The sequence below is a fragment of the Carcharhinus amblyrhynchos genome, chromosome 3, assembly GCF_965287045.1.
Source record: "Carcharhinus amblyrhynchos chromosome 3, sCarAmb.v2.hapA, whole genome shotgun sequence".
Lineage (NCBI taxonomy): Eukaryota > Metazoa > Chordata > Chondrichthyes > Carcharhiniformes > Carcharhinidae > Carcharhinus > Carcharhinus amblyrhynchos.
Genome location: NC_137326.1, coordinates 17,685,674 through 17,711,021, shown reverse-complemented (window position 1 = coordinate 17,711,021; position 25,348 = coordinate 17,685,674). Strand labels below are relative to the sequence as shown.

General features: G+C 42.3%; 1 protein-coding gene across 2 annotated transcripts in view; it reads left to right on the top strand.

Moving 5' to 3' along the window:
* The window catches only part of stab1 (stabilin 1), a 217,287-nt gene that overhangs the window by 157,503 nt on the left and 34,436 nt on the right, over window positions 1–25,348 (top strand). For both annotated transcript variants that reach the window (XM_080181778.1, XM_080181779.1), the window contains 11 exons: window positions 3,863–3,936; window positions 4,831–4,905; window positions 6,691–6,810; window positions 8,702–8,749; window positions 8,849–8,932; window positions 13,188–13,334; window positions 15,541–15,678; window positions 16,742–16,801; window positions 20,319–20,495; window positions 23,217–23,303; window positions 24,366–24,512. In XM_080181778.1, coding sequence (XP_080037904.1) covers window positions 3,863–3,936; window positions 4,831–4,905; window positions 6,691–6,810; window positions 8,702–8,749; window positions 8,849–8,932; window positions 13,188–13,334; window positions 15,541–15,678; window positions 16,742–16,801; window positions 20,319–20,495; window positions 23,217–23,303; window positions 24,366–24,512 — 1,157 coding nt within the window. The remainder of the gene's footprint in view (window positions 1–3,862; window positions 3,937–4,830; window positions 4,906–6,690; window positions 6,811–8,701; window positions 8,750–8,848; window positions 8,933–13,187; window positions 13,335–15,540; window positions 15,679–16,741; window positions 16,802–20,318; window positions 20,496–23,216; window positions 23,304–24,365; window positions 24,513–25,348) is intronic.

Sequence of the window (25,348 nt, the reverse complement as noted above, 5' to 3'; positions counted from 1 at the left end):
CAGAGACGTGGCTGCAAGGTGACAGGGACTGGGAGCTGAATGTACAGGGCTATCAAGTGTTTAGGAAGGATAGGCAGGAGGGAAAAGGGGGGGGGGCGTAGCTCTGCTGATTAAGGATAGCATCAGGGTGGTAGCAAGGGATGATATTGGAGCCAAGGAGCAGAAAGTGGAATCGTTGTGGGTGGAGATTAGGAACAGCAAAGGGAGGAAGACGCTGGTGGGTGTCGTCTATAGGCCCCCGAATAATGATCTGGAGGTGGGGCGGGCTGTTAACGCGCAAATAAGTGCGGCGTGCAGGAATGGGACGGCCGTAGTTACGGGGGATTTCAATCTGCATATTGATTGGTCAACCCATGTTGGACGCGGTGGGCTTGAGGAGGAGTTCTTGGAATGCTGCCGGGATAGTTTCCTGGAACAGTGCGTGTTGGAGCCGACGAGGGAGAGAGCTATCTTGGATCTCGTGCTATGTAATGAGGCGGGTAGAATTAGGGACCTTGCGGTGAAGGATTCTCTTGGGGAGAGTGATCATTGTATGGTGGAGTTTCTGGTGCAGATGGAGGAGGAGAAAGTGGGTTCCTGGACACGCGTACTTTGTTTGAATAGAGGGGAGTACGGTAGGATGAGAGAGGAATTGGCGAATGTGGACTGGGGGAGTGCGTTGGAGGGAGGGTCTGCTGAGGAGCAGTGGAGGATCTTTAAGGAGATCTTTCTTGGTGCTCAGCGGAAATTTATTCCGATGGTCAAAAAGGACAGTAGGAGGAGAGGTAATAAGCCGTGGATAACGAAGGAGGTGAAGGGAAGTGTTAAATTAAAAGCAGAGGCATTTAGAGGAGCTAAGAGTAGTGGGCGAGAAGAGGATTGGGAGAGGTTTAAATGTCAACAAAGATTGACAAAGAAGTTGATAAAGAAGGGTAGGAGAAACTATGAAGCTGGGCTAGCGCTTAATATAAAAAAGGATAGCAAGAGTTTTTATAAATATATAAAAAGGAAGAGGCTGGCTAGGGTGAACGTTGGTCCTTTAGAGGATGAGAAAGGGGACCTAGTGGTAGGGGATGGGGATATGGCTAAGGTCTTGAATAACTTTTTTGTTTCTGTCTTCACGGAGGAGGACGTGAATAATTTGCCGGGTGTTAGTGATGGAAAGGTGGTAGGACTGGAGGGTCTTAATGACATTACTGTTACTAGAGAGGTGGTGCTCGACAGACTGGAGGGGCTGATTGTGGACAAGTCCCCAGGACCGGATGGAACGCATCCGAGGGTTCTGAAAGAAATGGCGGAGGTGATAGTGGATGCCTTGGTGGTTATTTTCCAGACGTCGCTGGATTCCGGGGAAGTGCCGGAAGATTGGAAAACGGCTAATGTTACGCCGTTGTTTAAGAAGGGTGGCAGGCAAAAGGCGGGGAATTATAGGCCAGTTAGTTTAACGTCTGTGGTAGGTAAAATGTTAGAATCTGTCATTAAGGAGGAAATTGCGAGGCACCTTGAAGGCAATTGCTTGATAGAGCAGACGCAGCACGGTTTCATTAAAGGGAAGTCGTGTCTGACAAATTTACTGGAGTTCTATGAGGATGTGTCTAGGGTGGTGGATAGAGGAGAGCCGGTGGATGTGGTCTTTCTGGATTTTCAGAAGGCGTTTGACAAAGTACCTCACAAGAGGTTATTGCAGAAGATCGAGGGACATGGAGTTGGGGGTAGGGTGTTAGCGTGGATAGAGGATTGGTTGTCAAATAGGAGGCAGAGAGTGGGGGTCAACGGGTGCTATTCGGATTGGCGGATGGTGACTAGTGGAGTTCCCCAGGGGTCGGTGCTGGGGCCTCAGCTTTTTACCATTTATATAGATGATCTGGAGGAGGGAACCGAGTGTAGGGTGTCGAAATTTGCTGATGACACCAAGATTAGGGGAACGGCAAATTGTGCGGAGGGTGTGGAGAGTCTGCAGAAGGATCTAGATAGGCTGGGCGAATGGGCCAGGAAATGGCAAATGGAATTTAATGTTGGCAAGTGTGAGGTGGTCCACGTTGGTAGGAAGAATGGTAGGAAGGACTATTACTTACGGGGCGAAAAACTGCAGCAGGCGACGGTGCAGAGGGACCTCGGGGTCCTTGTGCATGAGTTGCAAAAACCCAGCTTGCAGGTGCAGCAGGTGGTCAGGAAGGCAAATGGGATGCTGGCCTTCATCGCGAGGGAGATTGAATATAAAAGTAGGGAGGTCTTGCTGCAGCTGTATAGGGCATTGGTGAGGCCGCAGCTGGAGTACTGTGTGCAGTTTTGGGCGCCGCACCTGCGCAAAGATATTTTGGCCTTGGAGGGAGTGCAGAGGAGGTTTACTGGGCTGATGCCGGAGTTGAGGGGGTTGAGCTATGAGGAGAGGCTGAATAAACTAGGCTTGTACTCGTTGGAGTTTAGAAGAATGAGGGGAGATCTCATTGAGACGTATAAGATGATCAATGGGATGGATAGGATCGAGGTGGAGAGACTCTTCCTGCTCAAAAAAGACAGTAGGACTAGGGGGCACAGCCTCAAGATAAAGGGGGGGCGGTTTAGAATGGAGTTGAGGAGGAACTTCTTCACTCAAAGGGTGGTGAATCTCTGGAATTCTCTACCCGTTGAAGTGGTGGAGGCTGCCTCGCTAAATATTTTTAAGACGCGGGTTGATGGGTTTTTGATAAGAGAGGGGATTAAGGGTTATGGGGAGAGGGCGGGAAGGTGAAACTGAGCCACGACAGATCAGCCATGATCTTATTGAATGGCGGGGCAGGCTCGAAGGGCTAGATGGCCTACTCCTGCTCTTATTTCTTATGTTCTTATGTTCTTAAATAATAGTCCATTTTGCTGTTATTCCTACCAAAATGGATGACCTCACATTTACCAACATTGTACTCCATCTGCTAGACCATCGCCCACTCACTTAGACTATCTGCATCTCTTTGCAGACTTTCAGCGTCCTCTGCAAACTTTGCTCTGCCACTCATCTGAGTGTCATCTGCAAATTTACACTCGAGACGCATTGCTGAAGTATGCTGCTGCCTTGCTGTGCTGAGATTCCATTTGCGCAAGTTCTGGCTTTGTCAAACATACCCACAATGCTTCAAGCTTTCCCCTCACTATGTCCTTTTTATATAGACTGGTACAGATTGTCTTCACACCTACTGGCTCAAGATGTTCAGGAAGCCCAATGTCAGAGACTGTGGTTGGATTAAAAAACCACTATCAAACATGCTGTGAAACTTCTGTATTCCCAATGCACCCTCAGATTCCAACCAAAGTTAAAATTCAGCTAATTGTGTCAGTAAACTTCCTGTCTTAGTTACTGCTATAAGACTACAATAGACATCAAAATCCACTATCTAGGTACTGATTTATCCATAACCAGTGTCACAGGGGATTGACTTTGTGATCTTAAGCTTGAATGTTTTTCTTTGCTAATCCGAATTGTGGTACCAAAGGTTATGCATGCTCCACCTGTTGTGACTAATAGGGTGGGATTTTATGGCCTAGCTCATCCAGAAACCGTAAAATCCTGCCCTAGGTCAACAGCCCTTTCCATCGTCCGCCCCTCACCTGTTCCAATTCCCATGGTGGGTGGGGCAGTAAAATTCCGGCCATACTGTTGTCCTGATAAGAGCCCAGTTCTATCATTGATTTCTGGGCCATGCCGCAGTTTAATAGAGTAGGGCAACAAGATGCCTTGGAAACAAGAGCATAAAGAGAAGGTAAAATAGAATAATGAACTTTGTCAGTTCTTTATCCAAGTAAAGTAAATTCAATGGATAGAGAAAGAATAGACAGTGGGAAGAATTTGCTAATTATACTGCACTTTGTTTTTTTAATTATTCCTAAAATCGTATTTTATTCCAATCAGAAATTGATGGCTGTATGGAAGGGAATGGTGGATGTCATGAAAATGCAGAATGCACCAAAACAGGACCAAATCAGGTAAGGCAAGATTATCTGCACAGATTTCTAGTCATTCCAATGTATTTCATTTTTATCTTTACAGTTTTATGTTGTTGTTTTCCCAGCATTATTGTACTTCAGGGGTTAAGTTATGAGGAGAGATTGGAAGAATTAGGCCTTTATTCCCTCGAATTCAGAAGATTGAGGGGGTGATGTGATAGAGGTCTACAAAATATTTACAGGGAGGGAGAGGGTGGATAAAGATAAACTATTTCCACGCATTGTAGGTCCTAAAATCAGGGGCCATAATTTAAAAATTAGGGCCAAGCGTTCAGGGGAGATGATAGAAAACACTTGTACACACAAAGAGTGGTGAGGTTTGGAACTCTCTTCCTCAAACTGCGGTGGATACTGGTTCAATTGTCATGTTTAAGTCTTTTTATTGAGCAGGGTTGTCAAGGGATATGGGCCTAGGGCAGGTACATGGAGTTAGGCCACAGATCAGCCATGATCTTATTGAATGGTGAAACGGGGTCGAGGAGCTGAATGGCCTACTCCTGTTCCTATGTTCCTTCTCCAGCATTTTGGAAACTGGAAACTGGGTTGTCAGTAGCAGAAAGCCAAGAATCAAAATAAGCATTTTAACAATGGATGAGGTTAATTGAATTCCAAGGGCAGCTACGTCTGTTATGGGTTTAAGCAGGGCGTGTACATTATGATAGATATGATAACTGTGTTAAATTAATTCTTCACAAACAAATCGGTATTGTAAACTTCCAGATCCAGCCAAATGGACTCAGGAAAAATGTAACCTTGAGATTCCAGCTTGTTATTGTTGGATTGGCAGGGTCCAACACAAAATAACAGACCCCACCCACACAGATATTTCGAATGATACTTTGCATGTTTTCTTTGATGTGTTCTTCATTCTAGGTCGCTTGTAATTGTCTCCGAGGATACTATGGAGATGGCAAAAAATCCTGTGCACCCATCAACCTTTGCGAAAAGGTTAGCAACAAACTTATAGGCCTAGAAATTCAAGAGCGTCCACTTTTGCAGCAAATCAATCTTGGAGCAGAAACCTCAAGCAGGCATTAGGCCCCTTATCTACATATATAAAGAGCCTAATGCCTATGTCAGGTATGGGCAAAGGATGCCGCTTGTTTGTCCTTACCAATATGTACTTCCGGCGTGCTTCCTGCCCCACATTTTGGGACATCAGTAGGTTGTATAACACCTGAAAAAAATGGACATTTCATGACCTAATTGTAAAGCCAAAGTTATGACATAAGGCTGGATCTTCATTTTGAGGCATTTTGAGGAATAGGAAAGGGTGCCTTCGTTCAGGACAATGAGGGAGGCAGATGGGTGCTGGAGTCAGGCCCACGACCCCCAGATGCTGATTGGAGGCATCCTAGAGGCTGTTGAATGCCAAGACAGACTAGTTAAAAGGCCTGCCTCAGCTCTGGGACTTTGTTCCAGTTGTCATCTTCAATTTTGAGCTTTCTGGTCCTCACCCGTCGCATCCCATTCATTCCCTATGCACATAAATGCCAACTCGTGCCAACCCTTGCCCCTTCACCCACCCTCAGTGGCCTCTCAAATCCTCATGCCAAATAATGCCCCTCCACCCACCATCTTTGGTCCTTCATACTTCCATGCTAACCCATGTCCTATCATCTACTCTCAATGGCCCATCATACATTCCATGTTAACTCATAGCACCTCAATGCCCATTCACCCAATATCCATTCTGTAGAGCATCAATAAGCCCTATGATAACAATGGCATGTGTGGAAAAACTTAAAAAAAGTTATTCATATCTTTGTTTTAAAAACTGCTCTTTGTTTTAAAAATAGCCAGACCTTTAAAGTACAAAGATCAGAAATTATAAATGCTTGATATCTCTTTACCTTGTGTAAATAAACATTGGCCATTAACAAAATAGAAGAAAAAAAGTGCTTTCTATCGGGCAGTTTTTCTCTTGTGTGCACCTGTTTCAAGAAATTTATAGAAGTCTGGGCTCTCAGCTCAGCATGCATAATGGGCTGAATTTTACCGGCATGTCTGCCTGAGGTTTGTACGATCCCGCCCGAGGCCAATGGAGAATGCCATTCTCTAAGCCTTGCCTGCTCCTACAATCAGGGCTGGCGTACTGGTAAAATTCCAACTGATAAATGAGTTGCGTGAGTGCAACATATTAATCCATTTAACCGAGAAGCATTCAAAAAAGAGCACAGTGCCAATCACATTATTTAATTTTAAGAGTGCTATAATCTGAAATGTGCTTGACTTGACAATTGGGATCCGTTATCAAAATGGCTGTACTCAAGCTTCCCCTAATGCAGAGGCAATTGTAAATTAGTTAGTAAAGAAGCTTTCTGCTTCTAAAAATGTATCTATCACTGTACTGCACATCAGCATCTTTATTTAAGGACCAATTTTCTTAAATTTTGTTTGATTTTCCTTTCGTTATTTTTATTAATTTTAAACTTTTTTTACTAATTTTAAGTTCATATGGTCAATTTTAGCCATTCTTCCCTTTGCATATTGTGTTCCTTTTGTATGTGAATTTGCCAAAACGACAATGCAATAAATGCACCCGCGTGTAAACAGTAGGACAAAGAAGAAAGCAGATTACTTGAATATTCATGCTGCAAGAGGAAGGACTGATAGTTATTTTATCTGCTGAACAACTTTATATTGGAGAGATCTGGCCAAGAAGTATTACTGATGTTAAATCTAAAAATTGGTTTATCCTGTCCTAATTTTTACCTTCATTCTCAATTTAAGAAAAATGGGGGCTGTGATCCATTTGCCTGGTGCCAAGTAACAGGACCTGGAATGAGAAAATGTACCTGCAGAACGGGCTACATGATGGTTGGACCTTATTGTCGAGGCAAAATCTCACAGGTAGTATCCAACAATATTTTTAGACAATTGAAAGTGAACTTTTATTTTTCCAAAGTACAATACTTGTATAATGTAACATACATAGGAACAGATACAGGAACAAGAATGACATAGAATTATTTTTCTTTGAATTATGTTTTATTTAATTATTTAATATTCTCTCTCAGTGCTGCAGTGAAGTCTTAAAGCAGTGCTGATGATCAGATAATACCTTTAGATCAGGTATTAATTGATGCCCTGTTCTCTAGACCCAGTGATTCAGGTAAACATAAAGTCCTGGGTTGATTTTCAACGCTGCTTTTCACCTGAACAAAGACTGATTGTTGAAATCCTGGAAAGGGATCTTTAGGTTCCCATTGATACCATGATGCAGTGCTCAGGAACCCAGTTAAAATTTTTATGGCATAAAAAGTCTCATGGTGGATGTTCAAGTATTAGTCCAGAAGTGAATATATGTGGCTGTCCTCCATAAAAATACTGTGACTCATTCATTGCCTGTGCTTCACCCATTTTCCAATCAGCTCCACACATTGCCCCCTCTCTCCAACACAACTCAGGCTGACATACTACCTGGTAACATTCAAATGAAGACCTCTCAATACTGGCTCCAGACACACATTGCAGCCACTCCATAGACTTTACCATCGTTGCAAGCTGAAGTGAAAGCCACAGGGGAGAGAAGAACTGCCGCACAAATTCCTTCTCTGAGGGTTGACCGTCTTTGAAGTTCTCTCCCACAGAGAGCAGCAAAAGCTGAGTCACTGAATATATTCAAGGCTGAATTAGATATATTTTTAATGACAAAAGAATTAAGGGTTATGGGAAGCAATTGGAAAGTGGAATTGTAGCAAAATTAGATCAGCAATGATCTTACTGAATGGCAGAGGCAGCTATGGCCCACTCCTACTCCTATTTCTCATGACCTTAACTTATTTCTAATTAACACCACCAAAGGAACACACTAGTATAATTTCAAGCAAATGGCAAGTGGATAAGAAGACAAGATGGCTCCCAATTTGAAAACTACAAGTGGCCTCTCACTGAAACTGACAGTACTCTGGCCTCCATCGACAGGCCTTATCCCAGGGTGACGCTAGATGATCTGACACCACTTTTAGGCTGCAAGCACTCAGTTTGTAGCAGATGAAGCAAAGTAAAATTGGAACTTTTGCCTCAGCATTCTAAGCATTTCTACTTGAGAAGTAGTTCCCTGTGTATAAAATGCCTCATGTTTAAATAAATTCCACTCAGTTCATTGTAATTGAAACACTATGGGAGCGATCATACCAAAAAAATTCTAAGTGTTGAACAAGCATGAAAACGGAAGAGCTTCAGACCCATTTTTTTGGATGAGAGAAAAATTAAAATCTTATCTCATTTTAAAAAAATGAGGCAAAGTGTGATTCTCACCAGTAGGCGGAATGGATGGATTCTATTCATGCCGGAATCCGGCTGCTGACTACATATGCCATTATGCATATGCTTGATATCGCAATGTACCATGTACAAGAGTAGATAGTACAATGAGAGATTGTCACTCCATCACTTCCCTGTACATTGCCTCCTCCACTACCCCAATTGTGCCCCCCCCCCCCCCCCCCCCCCCCGCCCAAGTCGATTGCTGGCAATTTGGGGTGAGAGGCGAGAAACCAGGCACAAATTCGATTTTTCACTTCTCCCATGATCTTACCGGCTCCCCACGTCAATTGACTGGCGTGACATGCCAGTAAGACCACCCCATTCACCACATTCCCCAGAGTCTGTGAAAGATGTTGCATTAATGCAACCCTCCTTTACCTTTGCCATTAAATATAGGTGTTACCATAAAATATAAATTATCTTGCCATTTTTTGTTATCAATGAAGAAACAAAGTTTGAATTTTTTTGACAGGAACTTGCACGGAAATCAGATGCTGCCTTGTTTCACAGTTATCTTAAGGTAGCGTTGGACTATGTTAATACTTCTCAAACTATATTCATGAAGATTATCTATTAGAAACTTGTTCAACTGTTCTTCAATTTATTTGAACCATTGCAGGAGAACAACATCAAAGAAGTTAATGGCAAAGGGCCATTCACAGTGTTTGTGCCCAAGATGGACACATTTACTCAGGATAAAATGGTAAATATATATTAACATTACAGATTGTCAAAAGACTTGGAAAATGTGGCAGTTTTTCCAAACATCACTATCTTTTTGCAGAAAGGAATAAACAACTTGTGATTTAGTTAAATCAGTTAGATTTCATAGAAATCATATCATAGAAACCCTACAGTACAGAAAGAGGCCATTCGACCCATCGAGTCCACACCGACCACAATCCCACCCAGGCGCTACCCCCAAGTCCCCTAAATATTTTACCCACTAATCCCTCTTACCTACACATCTCAAGACACGAAGGGGCAATTTTAGCATGGCCAATCAACCTAACCTGTGCATCTTTGGATATGAAAAAAAATTTTAACATGGAAAAGAACAGAGATAAAGCAGGAGTAAAAGTTTTGAACTGGGAGAAGGCAAATTTTGCAGGAATGAGAAGGGACTTGGCTGAGTCCCTTTTGGAGTGGACAGCATTGCTAGAGGATAAATCAATGGAAAACTAGTGGGAAGCATGAGAAAACAAGAAACCAAAAGAGAAACTGTTTTGTCTCAAAGGGTCATCTGGACTTGAAACATCAGCTCTTTTCTCTCCTTACAGATGCTGCCAGACCTGCTGAGATTTTCCAGCATTTTCTCTTTTGGTTTCAGATTCCAGCATCTGCAGTAATTTGCTTTTATTACTGAAAAGCAAGATCCTAAATGTGCAAAACAGACATGTCCCCTCCAAAAATAAGAGTGGTGTTGCCAAATCTAGAACCCTTGGTTGACTAGGTGGTTCACCTGAAGAAGAGGGAAACCCCTCGAAAGCTAGTGAGTTTACTATCAAATAAATCGGTTGGACTGAAACCTGGTGTTGTCAGACTTTTTACTGACTAGAAGAACACAGGGAAAATCAAACAGTAAAGTAAAGCATATAATAGGCACAAAAAAACTAAGCTCCCCAGATAGCCTAGCCTAGGAACTGCAGGGAAGAATTAAGGAATTAAGGAAATCAAAGATAGGGCATGAAAAAAGATTAGCAAGTAAAGTTAAAGAAAACCCAAAGATGGTTTACTGGTAAATTAATCATAGAATCATAGAATCCTACAATGCAGAAGGAGGCCATTCAGCCTGTACTGACCACAATCCTGTCCAGGCCCTATCTTCATAACCTCATGCATTTGGATTAGCTAAAGAAAAAGTGGGATCTATCAGAGGTGAAGAAGGGAACTTGTGTATAGATGCAGAGGTTGTACGAAGAGTTTTAAATGAATATTTTGTGTGTTTACAAAGGAAGATGATGATGTAGATATAGCAGTCCAGGAGGAACACTGAGAGATATTCAATGGGATATTCATTCAGAGAAAGGAAGTACACAAAAGGCTGGAATCCTTGAAAGTTGATAGGTCGCCAGGCCCAGATGAATTATTTCTGAGATTGCTGAAGGAGATCAGGAAAGAGTTAGCAGATGCTCTGAGGATGATTTTCCAATCCTCACTAGATACAGGGGAGGTACCAGAGGACTGTAGAAATACAGACATAGTTCCATCGTTTAAAAAGGGATCACAAGAAATGCCAAACAATTATAGGCCAGTTAGTTTTACATTGGTGGTAGACAAATTAGTAGAATCGATTCTGAAAGATAAGATTAATTGTCACATAGAAAGGCATGGACTAGTGAGGGATGGTCAAAGAGCTGCCACGCCATGATTTTGCAGAAAGGATTCCCCCAATCAGAGTGTGAAGCCACAACCGTAGCTCTCCGGCAATCACAGCTGGAGCAGTGGGGAGTTGAATTCAGTGAAACATTTCTGGCTGGTTGTTCTGATGCTTGAGAGCCTGTCTCAATTCAACAATGGCCTGTCTACCATCTGGAAAATTCCATACAACTTCTGATAAGAGCCTTCCATAGGCAATCAAATTGGTCTAATTGGCAACCCAAGGCTACCACGAGGTGACCATCATCCCACCCCTTAAACCAACCTCAGGGAAAATTACTTGGAGATGGGACCACCATGGTGGCAGTCCGACATGTTGGCCGGTAACAGGAATTTGGGGCCTTGCCACTGTCTGGTCCCGCCTCCACATCCCAACAAAAATTCAGTCCATTTACTGCTTCTTTCTTCTCCAATACACCAGATCTGCTCAATGTTTTCAGTTTTTATTTCAGTTTTCGAGCATTCACAGTATTTACTTTTATAAGCAGTCTTACTGAGCTTGCAAGGGCAGTGGTAGGTACTTTACCACTGGCCTCAATAAACTGAGCTAAGGAGGGGAAAAAGTTTCTACAGACTCCCTATCCTCATATCCATATTAGGCTTTCTCTCCCATGACCTCATGCTGGGAGCGTCTGATTACACATGACGGTAGAATCAGGTTTAGTGCCTCAATTTATTGAATACATGTAGGCCGGAATTTTACCGCCCTACCCGCCATGGGAATTATAGGGCGGGCGAGGAGCAGTCACTGCAAAGGCCTGTTGACCTTGGGCGGGATTTTACGGTTTCGTGGCTTAGTGGAGATAACCCCCATGTCAGATAATAATTTCAAAAGAGGGGAGGAAACAGTATAGACAAATGAGGAATTATATACTCAAAGGAAAATCAGAAAGTAATTTTGATTTCTACAGTATGTTTGCTGTCTCCGTTGCAAGTTTCCTGTCAGGATCTCAAATTTGCCCATCAAATTTAACGAAATTATGTGAAATTCATTTCCGAAAATATGAAGTGTTTGCAGCCACCTCATTGGTTTACTTTTGATTAAGGAATGATCCAGCATGCAACTATTCCATAATGTTTTGTGCAGTAATCAATTTACTTTTAAAATTTCAACTTAGAATAAAAAATTAATTTATTCAGGTGATTTTCAAATTATTGTTCCTCATTACATTGCATGCTACAGCTCCCCAGGATTATTAAATTGTTGTACTTGAAGTGGAGCTTCAAAAGTTCAATTGATTTTTGAAATGAATACTAGGTACTTTGTATTGCATGATGATGATATCTTCAAATTAGCGGTACATGATCAGCTCATATTCACACTAAATGTGTAATAGGTGAGCCCCAGCCCAAGGGCTGTTTTGGGGTCTGATGACTCATGCATTTGCATAGAACCCCCAGACAGTTAGAGACCTCGGAATATTCAGGAGATCCAAAGAAAGCCAGGAAAGCCCGAGACAGTCATAGGCCCCTGTGCATACCCAGAACCAGCTCATGCTGGAAGCATTGTTCAGTCCAGGCGGCTGAGCCCTCAACTGATCACACTCCCTCCACAGGACAGCTCCTCATCTGTAGTCAAATCAGGGGCAGTATTAGATTCATGCAGTGACTGTCATTTCACAGTCAGTGACTGTGATCAGACCCAGCCTCCAAACCAAAATCATAGAATCCTTAGACTGCTGAAGAAGGCCATTCAGCCCATCGAGCCTGCACCAACTAAATCTCACCCGGGTCCTAACCCCCTTATTCCACGTATTTACCCTGCTAATCCTCCTGACACTAAGGGGCAAGTTAATGTGGCCAATCAACCCAACCTCACATCTTTGGAGAGTGGGAGGAAACCAGAGCACCCAGAGAAAATGCACTCAGACACTAGGAGAATGTGCAAACGCCACACAAACTGTCACCTGAGGCCAGAATTGAACCTGGGTCCCTGGCACTAACCACTGTGCCACCGTACCACCTCTGGTGGCAAACTTTGCATTGGGCTCCCAGAAGCCAAATACCAGCCTTGCTCCACCTTGCCAATGGGAGCTCACAAGTGACCAGGATACATTAGAAAATCACAGCCATGTTTCCCTTGATTTTATATCCACTAACATCAACAATTGGGAACGCTTGAGTGCAAATCCATAGTTTTCTAATGAGCGACATGAGGTTTTGCAAAATCTACCCTATTCTGTAGCCTGATCTCAAAATTTGTTCTGGCTCTTTTATACAATGTTCCCAAATCTGTTGCTAAAAGCTAATCTCCCTGGGAAGGAGGTGGTGGGGGGGAGCCTGAGGAGGCATTTCCTCTCTAATCTTTGGAATTCTCTATGCCATTGAGGCCATGGAGAGGTGGGCGATGGGTCAATATATTTGAGTTAGATTTTTGATCGACAAAGGAGTCAGGGGTTATGAGGGCTCAACTGGAAAGTGAAATTGAGGCTAAGATCAGGTCAGCCATGAACTTGTTAGATGGTGGATCTGGCTTGAGATTTAAATGGATTACTCCTGATCCTATTTCTTAGATTCTAATGATCTTAAGCTGATTGTGAACAGCCTTTGACAAATTAATGAGAGAATTTTCTTCACAGATGGAAGAATGGAAAGCTCGTGGTTTGATTAGCAATTTGCTTCGATACCACATAGTAGGCTGTGGGAAACTTTACCGCAATGATCTAAGGAGACAGACCTCCATTGTTGCCTTATCTGGGAACCCCATTCGGATTTCCTGGAAACAGGTGGGTGTGTCTGTCCCACAACTTGTGTTCTTATTAATCAATCGCATTTTACAAAATCTTAAAAATGCTGCCTGGACCTCATGCATCTACAAAACCAAGATAGCCTTGATTTTTAATTGAAATTGTACACAGAGGTATTTCTTTGTATTAAAAGCTTTTGCATTATTCACGTTAGGCATCTCATCCATATTCTAATATATACACTTTGCAACCTTCAAATCAGCTAAAATGGGTTTCACAACCCAATCGATGACAAATTATTTTGTGTGTGTCAACCAAATCTTGAGCCCTGTTTTGCATATCACTCTGTTATATAATGGCCAACATTCCTGCGACCTTCCCCAAGGCTGAGATTCTCCAGTCCCGCAGCAGTGAATGGAGTTTTGGCTGAGCGCCAAATTCTCCGTATTCACCGGCAGCAATGGCAGAGCGAACAAAATTTTAAAGTACATATCTATTTTTACATGCCTGTTAGGTCCTCTCCTTGTTGACTCTTTTCAAGTCTATACAATGCAGATTTTTTTCATTATATGATTCTCTCTTACCCGAGTTCAGTCTTGTGCTCTTGTCTCTGAACCACCCCTATGGTCTCAGTGTTCTCTTTGTGGTTTGTTCCCACTTAAAGTCAATGTTTTCCAAATGTTCTGGTCACACCTGCACTAATTCTGGGAAATCCTAGCCCAGAAGCAGACACAAAACTGAAGGCTGAAGGTTTGGCCTAATCAGTGGATTGGACTGTTTAATCCCTTTTGTCTTTCTCTTTTGCTTTAACAGTACAATTTTTATGTTTATTGCTGGTGCAGGCTGATGATTCACATTAAATACCAGACCCAACATTCCCCCAAACCCCTTTCAACTCACCTTTACATCTGTCCACATCATCGATAGAGTGGAACTTTCCTAAAAGTTGGCAAAGGTTGGACTTTTCCAACCATTCACACCACACTGCTGCTCCAAGCAAGGATGGAGAATTTGGCACTTGGCCAAGTCTCCATTTACTGCAGAGGGACCAGAGAATCCTGCCAGCGTGAACAGCCAGAAAATTCCGGCCAAATGTCAGGTTGTGACTGAAAGCTGACATGTTTCTCCTTAGAAACAAAGCCAGATTCTCACTCGGGGGGTAAATTTTACCATCCTGCCTGCTATGGGAATTGGAGTGGACCAGGGATGGACTGTGGAAAGGTCTATTGACCTTGGGCAGGATTTTCCAGTTTCAAAGCGAGTATGGCCAGAAAATCCTGCCCCATATCTTCTGACACCTTGTCAAAAAAAAGCAGGGGGGCATCTTTTGCACATTGATTCCCTGTGGTCAGGCCTCATGGCTGCCTCCACAGATATTGGGGTGCCACTTTAAAGGGTGCCCCAATCTCAAAGAAATGTTAAAGGCCCCCCTCTCCACCCTGCCAAAGACATCGCGACTCCATGGCAGACATGGAGAACACACCCAACCCTCAGACAGAGAGAGCCAACCTCCCCCATCACTCAATTGTTGTGTCACTCCCCCCCCAACACCATGCAGGCATCAGGGTGAACTGACCCCCATCCCCATCTTTACTGGCATTATGGGGCACCCCCCCATCTTCAATGTCCACACCCCCTGCCCCCACCAACTGCCATGCAGACATAAACCATTCCCCACCCTCAAGCACCCCTTTCCCAGTGCCAGGTTGGCACTGCCAGGAACAGTGCCAAGGTACTGTCCTGCCATGTCCCTCACCACCTGGGAACTATAGTCAACACTGTTCCAATGGCGAGATCATCAGAACTGGTTTTTGTTTTTGATGAGCGGGGGGGAGAAGCATCTAGTGTCCCTGGAAGTAACAGTGTTAAGCCATTTAGTCATATGTATTTAAATATATTTAAATTCATGGTAATCAGGTTCACACCCCTTCTGGGCATGAACTTTGATTAAGTTGCTGGTGGTGACAGGGAAGATCTTAAACTGAGATTTCACAATTGTGTTATGGCACTCCTGGAAGAATCTGTGGCCATAACAGGATTTGCACCAGTGGTGAACTGGTGCTGAAAATCATGGCAATAGGGCGTGTATAATACCCATTTTTCTGCAAACACCTCGCTAATCCAAAGGATAAACTATGTTCCTCTCTGCTTCAAGCTATCAGCCTGGCCTGAGACCAAGGTCAGAGTTTTCTGGAGTGTGATTCCATATTTTAAAAAGTAAACTGCTTTAATCTTTTTAACACAGAATGCAATTTACTTGAATGGAGATACACAAATCACCAGCACTGACTACATTGCGACAAATGGAATTATCCATTACATCAACAAGGTCTTAGTTCCATTCAACCTAACGTCTAGCAACCGATTTGTCACAACATCTCTGGTAGGTTGCAGGGGACTCTGAAAACGTATCTTTTTTTATAGATGATATTTTAGCTTTGTAAAGTGTATCCAGTAACTCAATGGGTTCATTCAGTCAGTGTTTACAGATTTGAAAAATGCCAATTGGAATTATTGACCAGTTAAATTAGTTAATTTTCTTTTGGTTTGACATAGGTGGGGTTACATTTTGCCTCAGTGATCCTAGGTAGTGAAGGGAAAACAGACTGGAATCTTTTTTCCTGACTTCTGTCCTCTTCCCCTTTACTGGAAGAATGCAAAGGGTAAGGGTAGGAGTGGCTTTGTTCTGAAGTCCCTTGAATTAATTTGCTATCAGATCTCACAATTAAGGATTTTGTGTGAATTCTGCTCAACTTGAATGAGAAAAGAATTGGCAAAAACATTTTGTTATGTCCCTGGTCAATATAGCAGTTTTAAAGCAGTTGTACAAATAGCATAATGACTGAAACTGTTCATTGTCCATTTATTAAAAGAACACTCAAAATTATATCTTGATTCCATGTGGTTAAATGTCACCAAGGAAATCAGCTGGAGATTGGAACAAAAGTAGGAATAAGTCAATGAAATCAAGGCCAAAGCAAATGCTTATTTAGTTCTGTTTGGTGACCTGCATTAAGAGCTTTGATACACTAATCCATTATTAATCAGCTATACAGACTAGAGGCTCCCTGTTGATTCACAGTCTGTGCTCAGTTAGCTAATTTAAACTGAATTAGCAGTGAAGCATGCTGTCACATTACCCCGGGCTATGCAGGGAAAGAAAAAATTAAACTAGCATTCCTGATTGCTACCTGGAGGGTGAGGAGAAGTTGAGGTTGGGGGAGGAGGGTGGAAGAAGCTGGAATTGGGAGAGGACGAAGGGGATGAGGGGGGAGGGAGGAGGGATCGAAGGGAGGTGTGGGGGGGCATTCACCCCACTCCATTTCACTGCTGTGTCCGTCGTGATTTTACCTTGGGTAAACTGGCATAATCCCCTCCATTATTTTAATTTACATTTTTGGAGCAAACTTTCACGTGTTTCTTATGTTTGAATTCTTTGCTTGCAGCACAATATCACCACGGTTGCAAATGCGAATGGATACAAGATCTTTAGTAGTTTGATCAAGGTAGGACATTTTCTTTAATACTAGTGGAATATTGGTTACCCTGTTTCTATTTGGCCAATGATTACACTATAACTGAGGAATGGTGTCAAATGGAAGCAATGGCTGAGTTCACCGAAGATATTAGGATGGAAAGGACCAACTTGGATTTATACAGCACTTTCTTCTGTCACCAAGGAATCTTTCTAAGCCACACAACCAATTTGTTACTTCTAAGTACAGTCTCTGTTGTGCAGTATAAGACTTCTTCAGGCAGGCAACATCATTACCTCTCTTCCTGCTTTTAAATTCATTCACTGCTTTGATTATATTCTGCTCTGAGCTTGTAAGACAGATCAAGAACAATAATCAATTGTTGTACCTTAAAAATATATTCCTGCACTTTCCATTATCTTTATGCATGGTGCCATCAGAACTGGTGTTCATGAGATCTGTGTGTCAAATGGAAATACACTGGTCTCACCTAATTATAAAAGAAAAAAGCTTGGTGCTGAATAGCATGTTCCTAGATCGGGATCCTTCATCATTCTGCAGAGTATACTATCGAACGTGATGATGTTGGGCCACCATCACCACGCCAGTCTGCGATAGGCAGGCAGGTCAAAAAGTTGCAACCAATCCAAATTATTCACAATTGAGAAGGCAATTAAAGTTGTTAAAATCCAACTTGTTGCAGTGATACGCTGTGAAGGCAACAATATGCCTTCAGGGTGACAATCATGCAAGATGGACAATCCCTTTGTTGATGGGGAATCTTGTTTGGGTGGGTTTTAAAACTGTAGCTGAGACACTTTGGTAACTGCAGGGACGTAGCATAGACCTGTAGCACACTGGACCATTATTATCCATACTGATGCTATGCTCATCCTGGCCAACCTCAGGAGGTCATTGAGCTTTGCAGCACTGGGGCTGACACCTTCTCACCGTACCCACACTGTTGACCCTTTCAGCCACCTGCTCCCACATAGCACAAGTCTGGCTGGACTTTCTCCTCTTGCCAGTGGCTGGCATGAGCTGGCTATATCGATTATGAACTGCATGCAGCGATCATCAGGGACAGCATCACTGAATTTGGAGATTGGTTTGGCCCCTTTGGAATGCCTGTCCCCTCATGCCAATGATGCCAACATCTATGTATGGAAGCATGTAACAAATGTATGACTCCATAATGCTAAAAGCTCCTTGATTTTTTAAATTTCTGTCACCCATGGAGGTTGGCATGGTTTTCAGAGATTAGCCACAATTTAAATGTGCTTAACCCAGGCAGATTGGAAAATGCACAAATCTTTCCACATAGCTAATCCATTAGATTGATCCTCTGGTCACCTGACACTGTCCCGAGCCAGGGGACCCTATAATATGCTGGCTGTGACCTTGTTCCAGGTCGTGACCTGCAGCCTCTGAGATCAGACAGCCCGCCCTTCAGCACTCATTGGATGGGTTGAAAGTCCACAATCTGCCTTTGCCACTAACTGGTGCCAATTAATGTATTATCGGGCACAATCCGGACAGTAGGCCTACAAGTCAGAATGCTGCTGATTCCTGGGTGCGAAACCCACAGTGGGCTTGCAACCATGTTCTTCAGTCCCTGGACTTATACAACACCTCAGGCCATTCCTAACATGCTCCAGAGACAATAAAGTGTTTTTATAGAATCATAGAATCCCTACAGTGCAGAAGGAGGCCATTTGGCCCATCAGGTATGCACCGAACACAATCCCATCCAGGTCCTATCCCCATAACATTTACTCTACTAGTCTCCCTGACTCTAAGGGGCAGTCTACCTAACCCGCACATCTTTGGACTGTAGGAGGAAACTGCAACGCCCAGAGGAAACCCACACAGACACAGGGAGAATGCGCAAACTCCACACAGACAGTGACTGTACCTTCCCACCGTACAAGCTGGGAATCAAACCCGCGTCCATTGCGCTGTGAGACAGCAGTGCTAACCACTGTGCCACCGTGCCACCCCTTTTGAAGTGTGGTCACTGCTGTCATATAGGTGAGCAATTGTGAGGTCTGCACATTTTATAAAATCATAAGATATAGGAGCAGAATTAGGCCAATTGACCCATCATGCCTGCTCCACCATTCAATAACGGCTGATATGCTTCTCAGCCCCATTTTCACACCTTTTCCCTGCAACCTTTGAGAATTATCATTGCCATTCAGGTCCAAGGCTTATGATATGCCCACTGTTCAAAGTATAGAGTCCAGATTGACTTCTAAAATACATATTACCACCACATCCTGCAGCCATGATGTACCCACTCTTCAAGAGTTGCAGGCTACCTTTGAGTAAGGCTAGCCAACTCTGCACTGATTTTCACAACCAGTGAATATCGCAGGGAGCATCAGCAGCATACAGTGTTTAAAATTAAACAGGCGGCTTGACATGTTGCCTGCGAAGCAGGGTTAATCGCGTATTGCAATTCTCACGCTCAGCCTCCCATGTTATTTCCATTCATACTTCTCTACTTTGACTTCAGATTGGCTCTTTGCTGTCTCTCTTCTTCCCATGAAAGTAAGAACACTTTGGAGGAGGTGGGATTTTCTGATCTTCCACTGAAGAGATCAGGAAATCCTATTCACTCTTGCACTTCAATGCTTCACGAAAAGCGTGGGAGTGCAGCCAGTTAAGTTACTACACAAGAAAAGTTTGTGGTAGGGCACAAATTAAAGATGATCACAAAAACAATTAAAGGGGAGGTTAGAAAATATTTCTTTACGTACTGGGTGGGTGGAATGTGGAATTAGTGAACAGTTTTAAAGAGTAATTAGATAGTTGCTTTTTAAAGGGAAATATTAAAGGGTATCTGGAGCAAAGAGGAAATTGGGGCTCTAGTAGTAATCTTGTCCAGGAGTGTGGACTTTGTAGGATGAATTGCACTTCTTTGAAATAACATTTTTTGACTGAGTCCTGAGTCCCCTTCAATATCCTGCCCCAGATCATGATGCTAGCAACTCAAACACATTTATGAATTTTTTTTCTTCTTTCGTGGGACATGGACATCACTGAATGGCCAGCATTTATTGCCCATCCCTAGTTGCCCTTGGAGAGCAGTTGAGAATCAACCACGCTGCTGTGGCTTTGGAGTCACATGTAGGCCAGAATGGGTAGGGATGGCAGATTTCCTTCTCTAAAGGATATTAGTGAACCAAACGGATTTTTTCGACAATGGTTTCACAGTCATCAGTAGACTCTTAATTCAAATTTTTTTTTTATTGAATTCAAATTGAAATTCACAATTGAAATGCAACATATCTGATTCACAAGTTTTCCTAAAATTATACCTCTAGGTTTCTTAATATGTGATACACGTATACTCCCAAACATAAGATATGGGGGCTGTTTACAGCAATCAAAAGCTGACTAAGTGAATGCCTAAAGCAGATCCCAAATGTTTAACAATATATACAAGATTCCTCCCAGAATCCCTTGGATGTTTACTTTAAATATATTTTCTAAAGCTTGAATTACAGAAAAGCTACTATTAAATTACTTCTAATTTTCACAGGAAACAAATCTGCTACCTCTACTGGAAGATCCAATCCACAGACCATTCACAATGATGTGGCCAACGGATGATGCCTTCAGTTCTCTTCCTAAAGCGAGACGAGATTGGCTTTACAGTAATGAGAACAAACACAACCTTGTGGCGTACCTAAAATTTCACATGATCAGGGATTCAAAGGTATGTCAGAACTGCAATTGTGATTGCGATTGCAATTGCCAAACAGGTTTGATTATCAACCTGCAAAATCCTTCCAATAGGCAAACGATGAGAGGAGAATCTCCTGACAGCCAAAACCTGCAGAAGGCAATGGCAAACCACTGCAGTACCTTGCCAAACATAACTACAAAACAACACATGGAAGTCCATGATCACCAATGTTGTGTTAGGGCATGGTACCTGAAGAGACAGAAGGAAAAGAATGAGAGAGAAAGAATCCCCAATAAAGCTCCAGGAACTGGTACTGAAACTGAGAACCTGCCGTTTCTCAAACTTGGCTATCTGCCAGGTCATAATCCTGGCTGATTTATGATGGGAATACAGCACAAGCCTGCAGAAATTGAGTGCCAATATGTATAAACTGTGTTTCAAAATTCAACAACTCCGGTACCAAGACTATTTATTGATGGAGGAGCAAATCAGTCTTAATTAGGAACGTTTAAGATGTAGAAATCATTTTTGATTTTTCTCCATCTGTAAAAACTTCCTGTCTGCCAAGCCTTCCTTCTGAGTCCCGTAATTATAATTTAGTTAATTTTGAGACAAATTTCTGCCCTGTGGCAAACGACTTGAGCCTATGAATCTAAACCACAACAATAACCATTTGTCTGCATAAGTGTGAACTAATCCGTTCTGCACACCCAAGAGGATCAAAGCATTACATAAAACTACTAAGAAATTACAATGCAACTGGCCATCAGCCAAGCAGTGTGTGTTGGTGTTTATCCTCCAGATGAAACAATCCTAATCAGCTGTATCCTATTTGTTCTCCGATTCCTTTAGCCCTCTTTCCTTCAACCACCATCCAACCTATTCTTCAAAATTGACGTATTTTCTGCTTTGATCACTAATTGCTTTTAATTTTTTCCAGTTTTTGCCAATAATCTTAAGATTGAAATGGACTTAGTCTTTTTTATTTGTATTTAAAGCACATCCTTTTCTGATTTATACCTCATTCCTCAAACACATTTTTCCCCCCATTTAAAATTGAATTGATTTCCTATTCCCTTTATTCGTTTGCATGCGTCCTTCTTTATTCATTTTTTTATTTATATATGTTACCTTTGGCTACTTCTACCTTTATTTCCTAATCTTTCTGATAGCTTTTAGCTTCCACTTCCCTTCTTTTCCAGTTTAAATGACTCTTTACTTTCCCATCTTACTATTTTGTTAGTTCCTTTCCTATTCTAATGTAGCCAATCCTTATATGTTGAGATCTCTAAACTTAAAAATCCTTCCCTACTATGATACATAGCTCAGGCTGTCATTTGGAAACTTCCACCCTTGCTAAGCTTCTTTCCTAATTGTCTATACTCCGACATGACCTTTCCTTTCTTTTGTCTTCCAAATAGACCACAATATCTAATTGCATTCCATCTCCATTCACTACCTTTCCGAGTCTTTCTGAAATGTCCCTAACTGTGGTAGCTTGGCCACTTTAAGGGGATGTTCCCTAAGGGCCACATGGTCGAGCTGGACCCTATGGAATATTGAGGTGGGAAGCCAAGCCAATGGAGTGGGATGCCAGGTATTCTGGGCCAGGGATCTGCAGTGGGAGCCAGAAAGGAGTAGTGTACAGTTGCATAGTTCTGTCTGACCCTGTTTGTAACTATAGTTAATTGTTCATTGGCAATAAAGCGTCTTGTTCTTTAGCCTCAGCAAGTTGCCCTGGATTTATTACACTAACCATTACAGTTGAGAGACAACAAATCCTGCACAAGACAGTGTCCACCTTTCTGCATCACCCAGTCCTTCAGCAATTCTCATTGAATTGCTCATTCCCCTTCTCCTCCCCATATTAATGCTGCTTGATTCCATGCTAATCCATTTGACGGCATGCCCAGAATCCTCTCTCAAACTTGCTGTTGACCATTTACTTTAGAAATTCCTACCCTAACCAATCTCTTCACTTCTCCTGATACTTAGATAGTCGCCAATCCTTACTGTGCCACAAGCAATTCCCTAACTCTGACCGGGATCAACCATCCTCTGAAACTGTTATCCTCAAAGACCTTTTCCTGCTCCCTGATTTGTCGGATTGGCTGCAACTGCACCTCAAATCCGTTTCACTTGGAGAGACTTCCTGCAGATGTGTTTGTTCCAGTTAACATCTGTTACTCAAAGCTCCCACATCCTGTCAGAACCACACATCACTATGCCTTCCTACATTGCTGTTCTTACCAGAAAGGTTGGCTTTCAGTTATAGTTAAATGTTAAGTTTGTGTTTTTTATCCACTTAAGCATCAATTAAACTAAACCACTCTTCCTCCCCCCTTTGTTCCTAATTGCCGTTCTCATCAAATTGCCATTTTGGAATCACCGATGTAGTTCTATTTCTGATCACATTCCTTGCTGGGACTATTAGATCAGTGAATTTGCCCTATTACTTAGTATAGCTTTATTAGTAACACTGTTACTTTTATCCCTCTGTGTTCAGACCTTATCTCTCATAGAAATAAAAAAGGAATTGATTAAGGTCAGTTGTTCTGCTGCACCCGGTGTAGTGGACCCAAAGATTTTTAGGGCCTCTTGACTATTTGTAGAAATTATTTTTGTTTCTTTCAAATTGTATGCTAGCAAAAGTCTTACTCAAAGATCCCTCTATTGTCCAGACAGGAATGCTGCATGATCTTCAAAAGGAAACTTTTTTTCAAATGTTTACACAATGTTCTACAATTACAGACGATGGCAGCAGACCTTCCACTTCTCACTGACAGGCGGACAATGCGAGGATCACCGATTTCAGTCAGATGCAGCAGGACTATAATCGTGAGTAAAAGCAAAATACTGCGGATGCTGGAAGCTTGAAATGAAAACAGAAAATGTTGGAGAAGCTCAGCAGGCCTTGCAGCATCTATGGAAAAACAAACAGTGAATGTTTTGAGTCGGCATGACTGTTAGAATTATAGAATCTGTATAGTGCAGAAGGAAACCATTTGGCCCATTGAGCCTGCACCGACAACAATCCCACCCAGGCCTTATTCACATAATCACAGGTATTTCAGGATGCTGAGATTGCATATATGGAACTAGTTCAGGATTGTACATGTAACTTTGTAGCTGGCTCCATGGTTCAGTGTAGAATTAGGCTGCGTAAACCAGGAAAAGCCCAAACTCCACCCATGGCCCATCATATGCTAACAGATCATGCAAGGACAGTAATAAGCATACTAGATTACAAGATTATGAGGGACATGGACAAAGTGGATAGTCAGAAGCTTTTTCCCAGAGTGGAAGAATCAATTATTAGAAGGCACAGGGCAAGGCGTGAGGGGCAAGGTTTAAAGGAGATGTACAAGGCAAGTTTTTTACTCAGAGGGTGGTGAGTGCCTGAAACTCGCTGCTGAGGGAGGTAGTGGAAGCAGGTACGATAGGGACTTTTAAGGGGCATCTTGACAAATACATGAGTAAGGTGGGAATAGAGGATATGATTCCCAGAAGAGTAGGGAATTTTAGTTCAGACGGGCAACATGATCGGTGCAGGCTTGGAGGGTCAAAGGGCCTGTTACTGTCCTATAATTTTCTTTGTTCTAAAATTGGCCACAAGTTCCTAGGATTGGGGAAGGAAAAATTACACACAGGTTTGCTTGATCCATTGGCATGTCTGCACTTCAGTGAACTAAACTCAGGAGAGAGGTAAAAGAGGCTGCTGATTCATGTCATCATTAAACTTGTATACTTTAGAAATGTTTTCATGATTTTAAATAACATGAAAGACGTTTTTAAGCTAGTAGCTTAATCCATATTGCATAATGATAACTGGGTTACTAAATAATGCCATCACTGCCTTATGCATGAGCTGTGGTTCAAGCACTTTTATCTTTGATTCAGGGAGATCTGATTGTGAATGATGGAAGTGCTCAGATTGTTCAGAGACATCTGGAATTTGATGGTGGAATTGCATACGGCATCAATAACCTCTTGGAACCTCCTGATATAGGAGCTCGGTGTGATGCACTTACAATGCAGCCTTCTCAAGTAAGTACTTCAAAGAAATAAACATAATTCTCTTTTTCCTCAAATTTCACGACTGGATGCTCTTGAGGAAAGATTGTAGATTAATTCTGGCTGGATGAGTCAGATGTGATAAAGTTTTCTTCTTCTTGTATCTATTGGGATTTTGTTTTTAAATGAAAAAAACAAACCTTTATTTTAGCGACTGTCTCATTTGGATCCTTTTTCAAGCTACCAAGTACATTTATAATGATTTCTTTTCCATACCAGAGTAAATTCTTCAGTCCCACACTTCCAGCCTGGAGCTGTGTTTAAAGAGAAAGAAACTAGGAGGCAGACTTATTAGTGTTTAGCAGCAATACCCTGAACCACACTTCCTTTGAGTGAGCCATCTGCTAGCAGCATGGGACCGATGGATTCACCCTGCATCATCACGAAACATTGCTAAATCTATTATTAAAGAAAGCTCCCTCTAATCCCAGTCCTACTTCTAAAAAACAGTTAAATGGTTATACGTTGGTTAAATGCTTATTATTTGCTATTATCCCTCTTTACTGGTATCCCTGGCCCTGTTTTTCCTTTTAGGTATTTTATACAATGTACTTCCTTTATCCTGTTTTCCTTTTGCCATCTATGGAAGCCTAGTTGGATCAATGCACCATACTATTTGTAATTTCTGCTTGATTGTTTATTCCATAAGTTTAATTAAGCCATCTCTTCAATTGTGGTGCAGTTGATAATCACTGGTCTTCATAGTTCAAAACATTTGTAACCGTAAGTAGAAAGACTTGCACACACTTTATTGCATGGTCCATTTTAAGATTGATTTTTCATGCTGTTCTAGGCACCACAGCAGATTC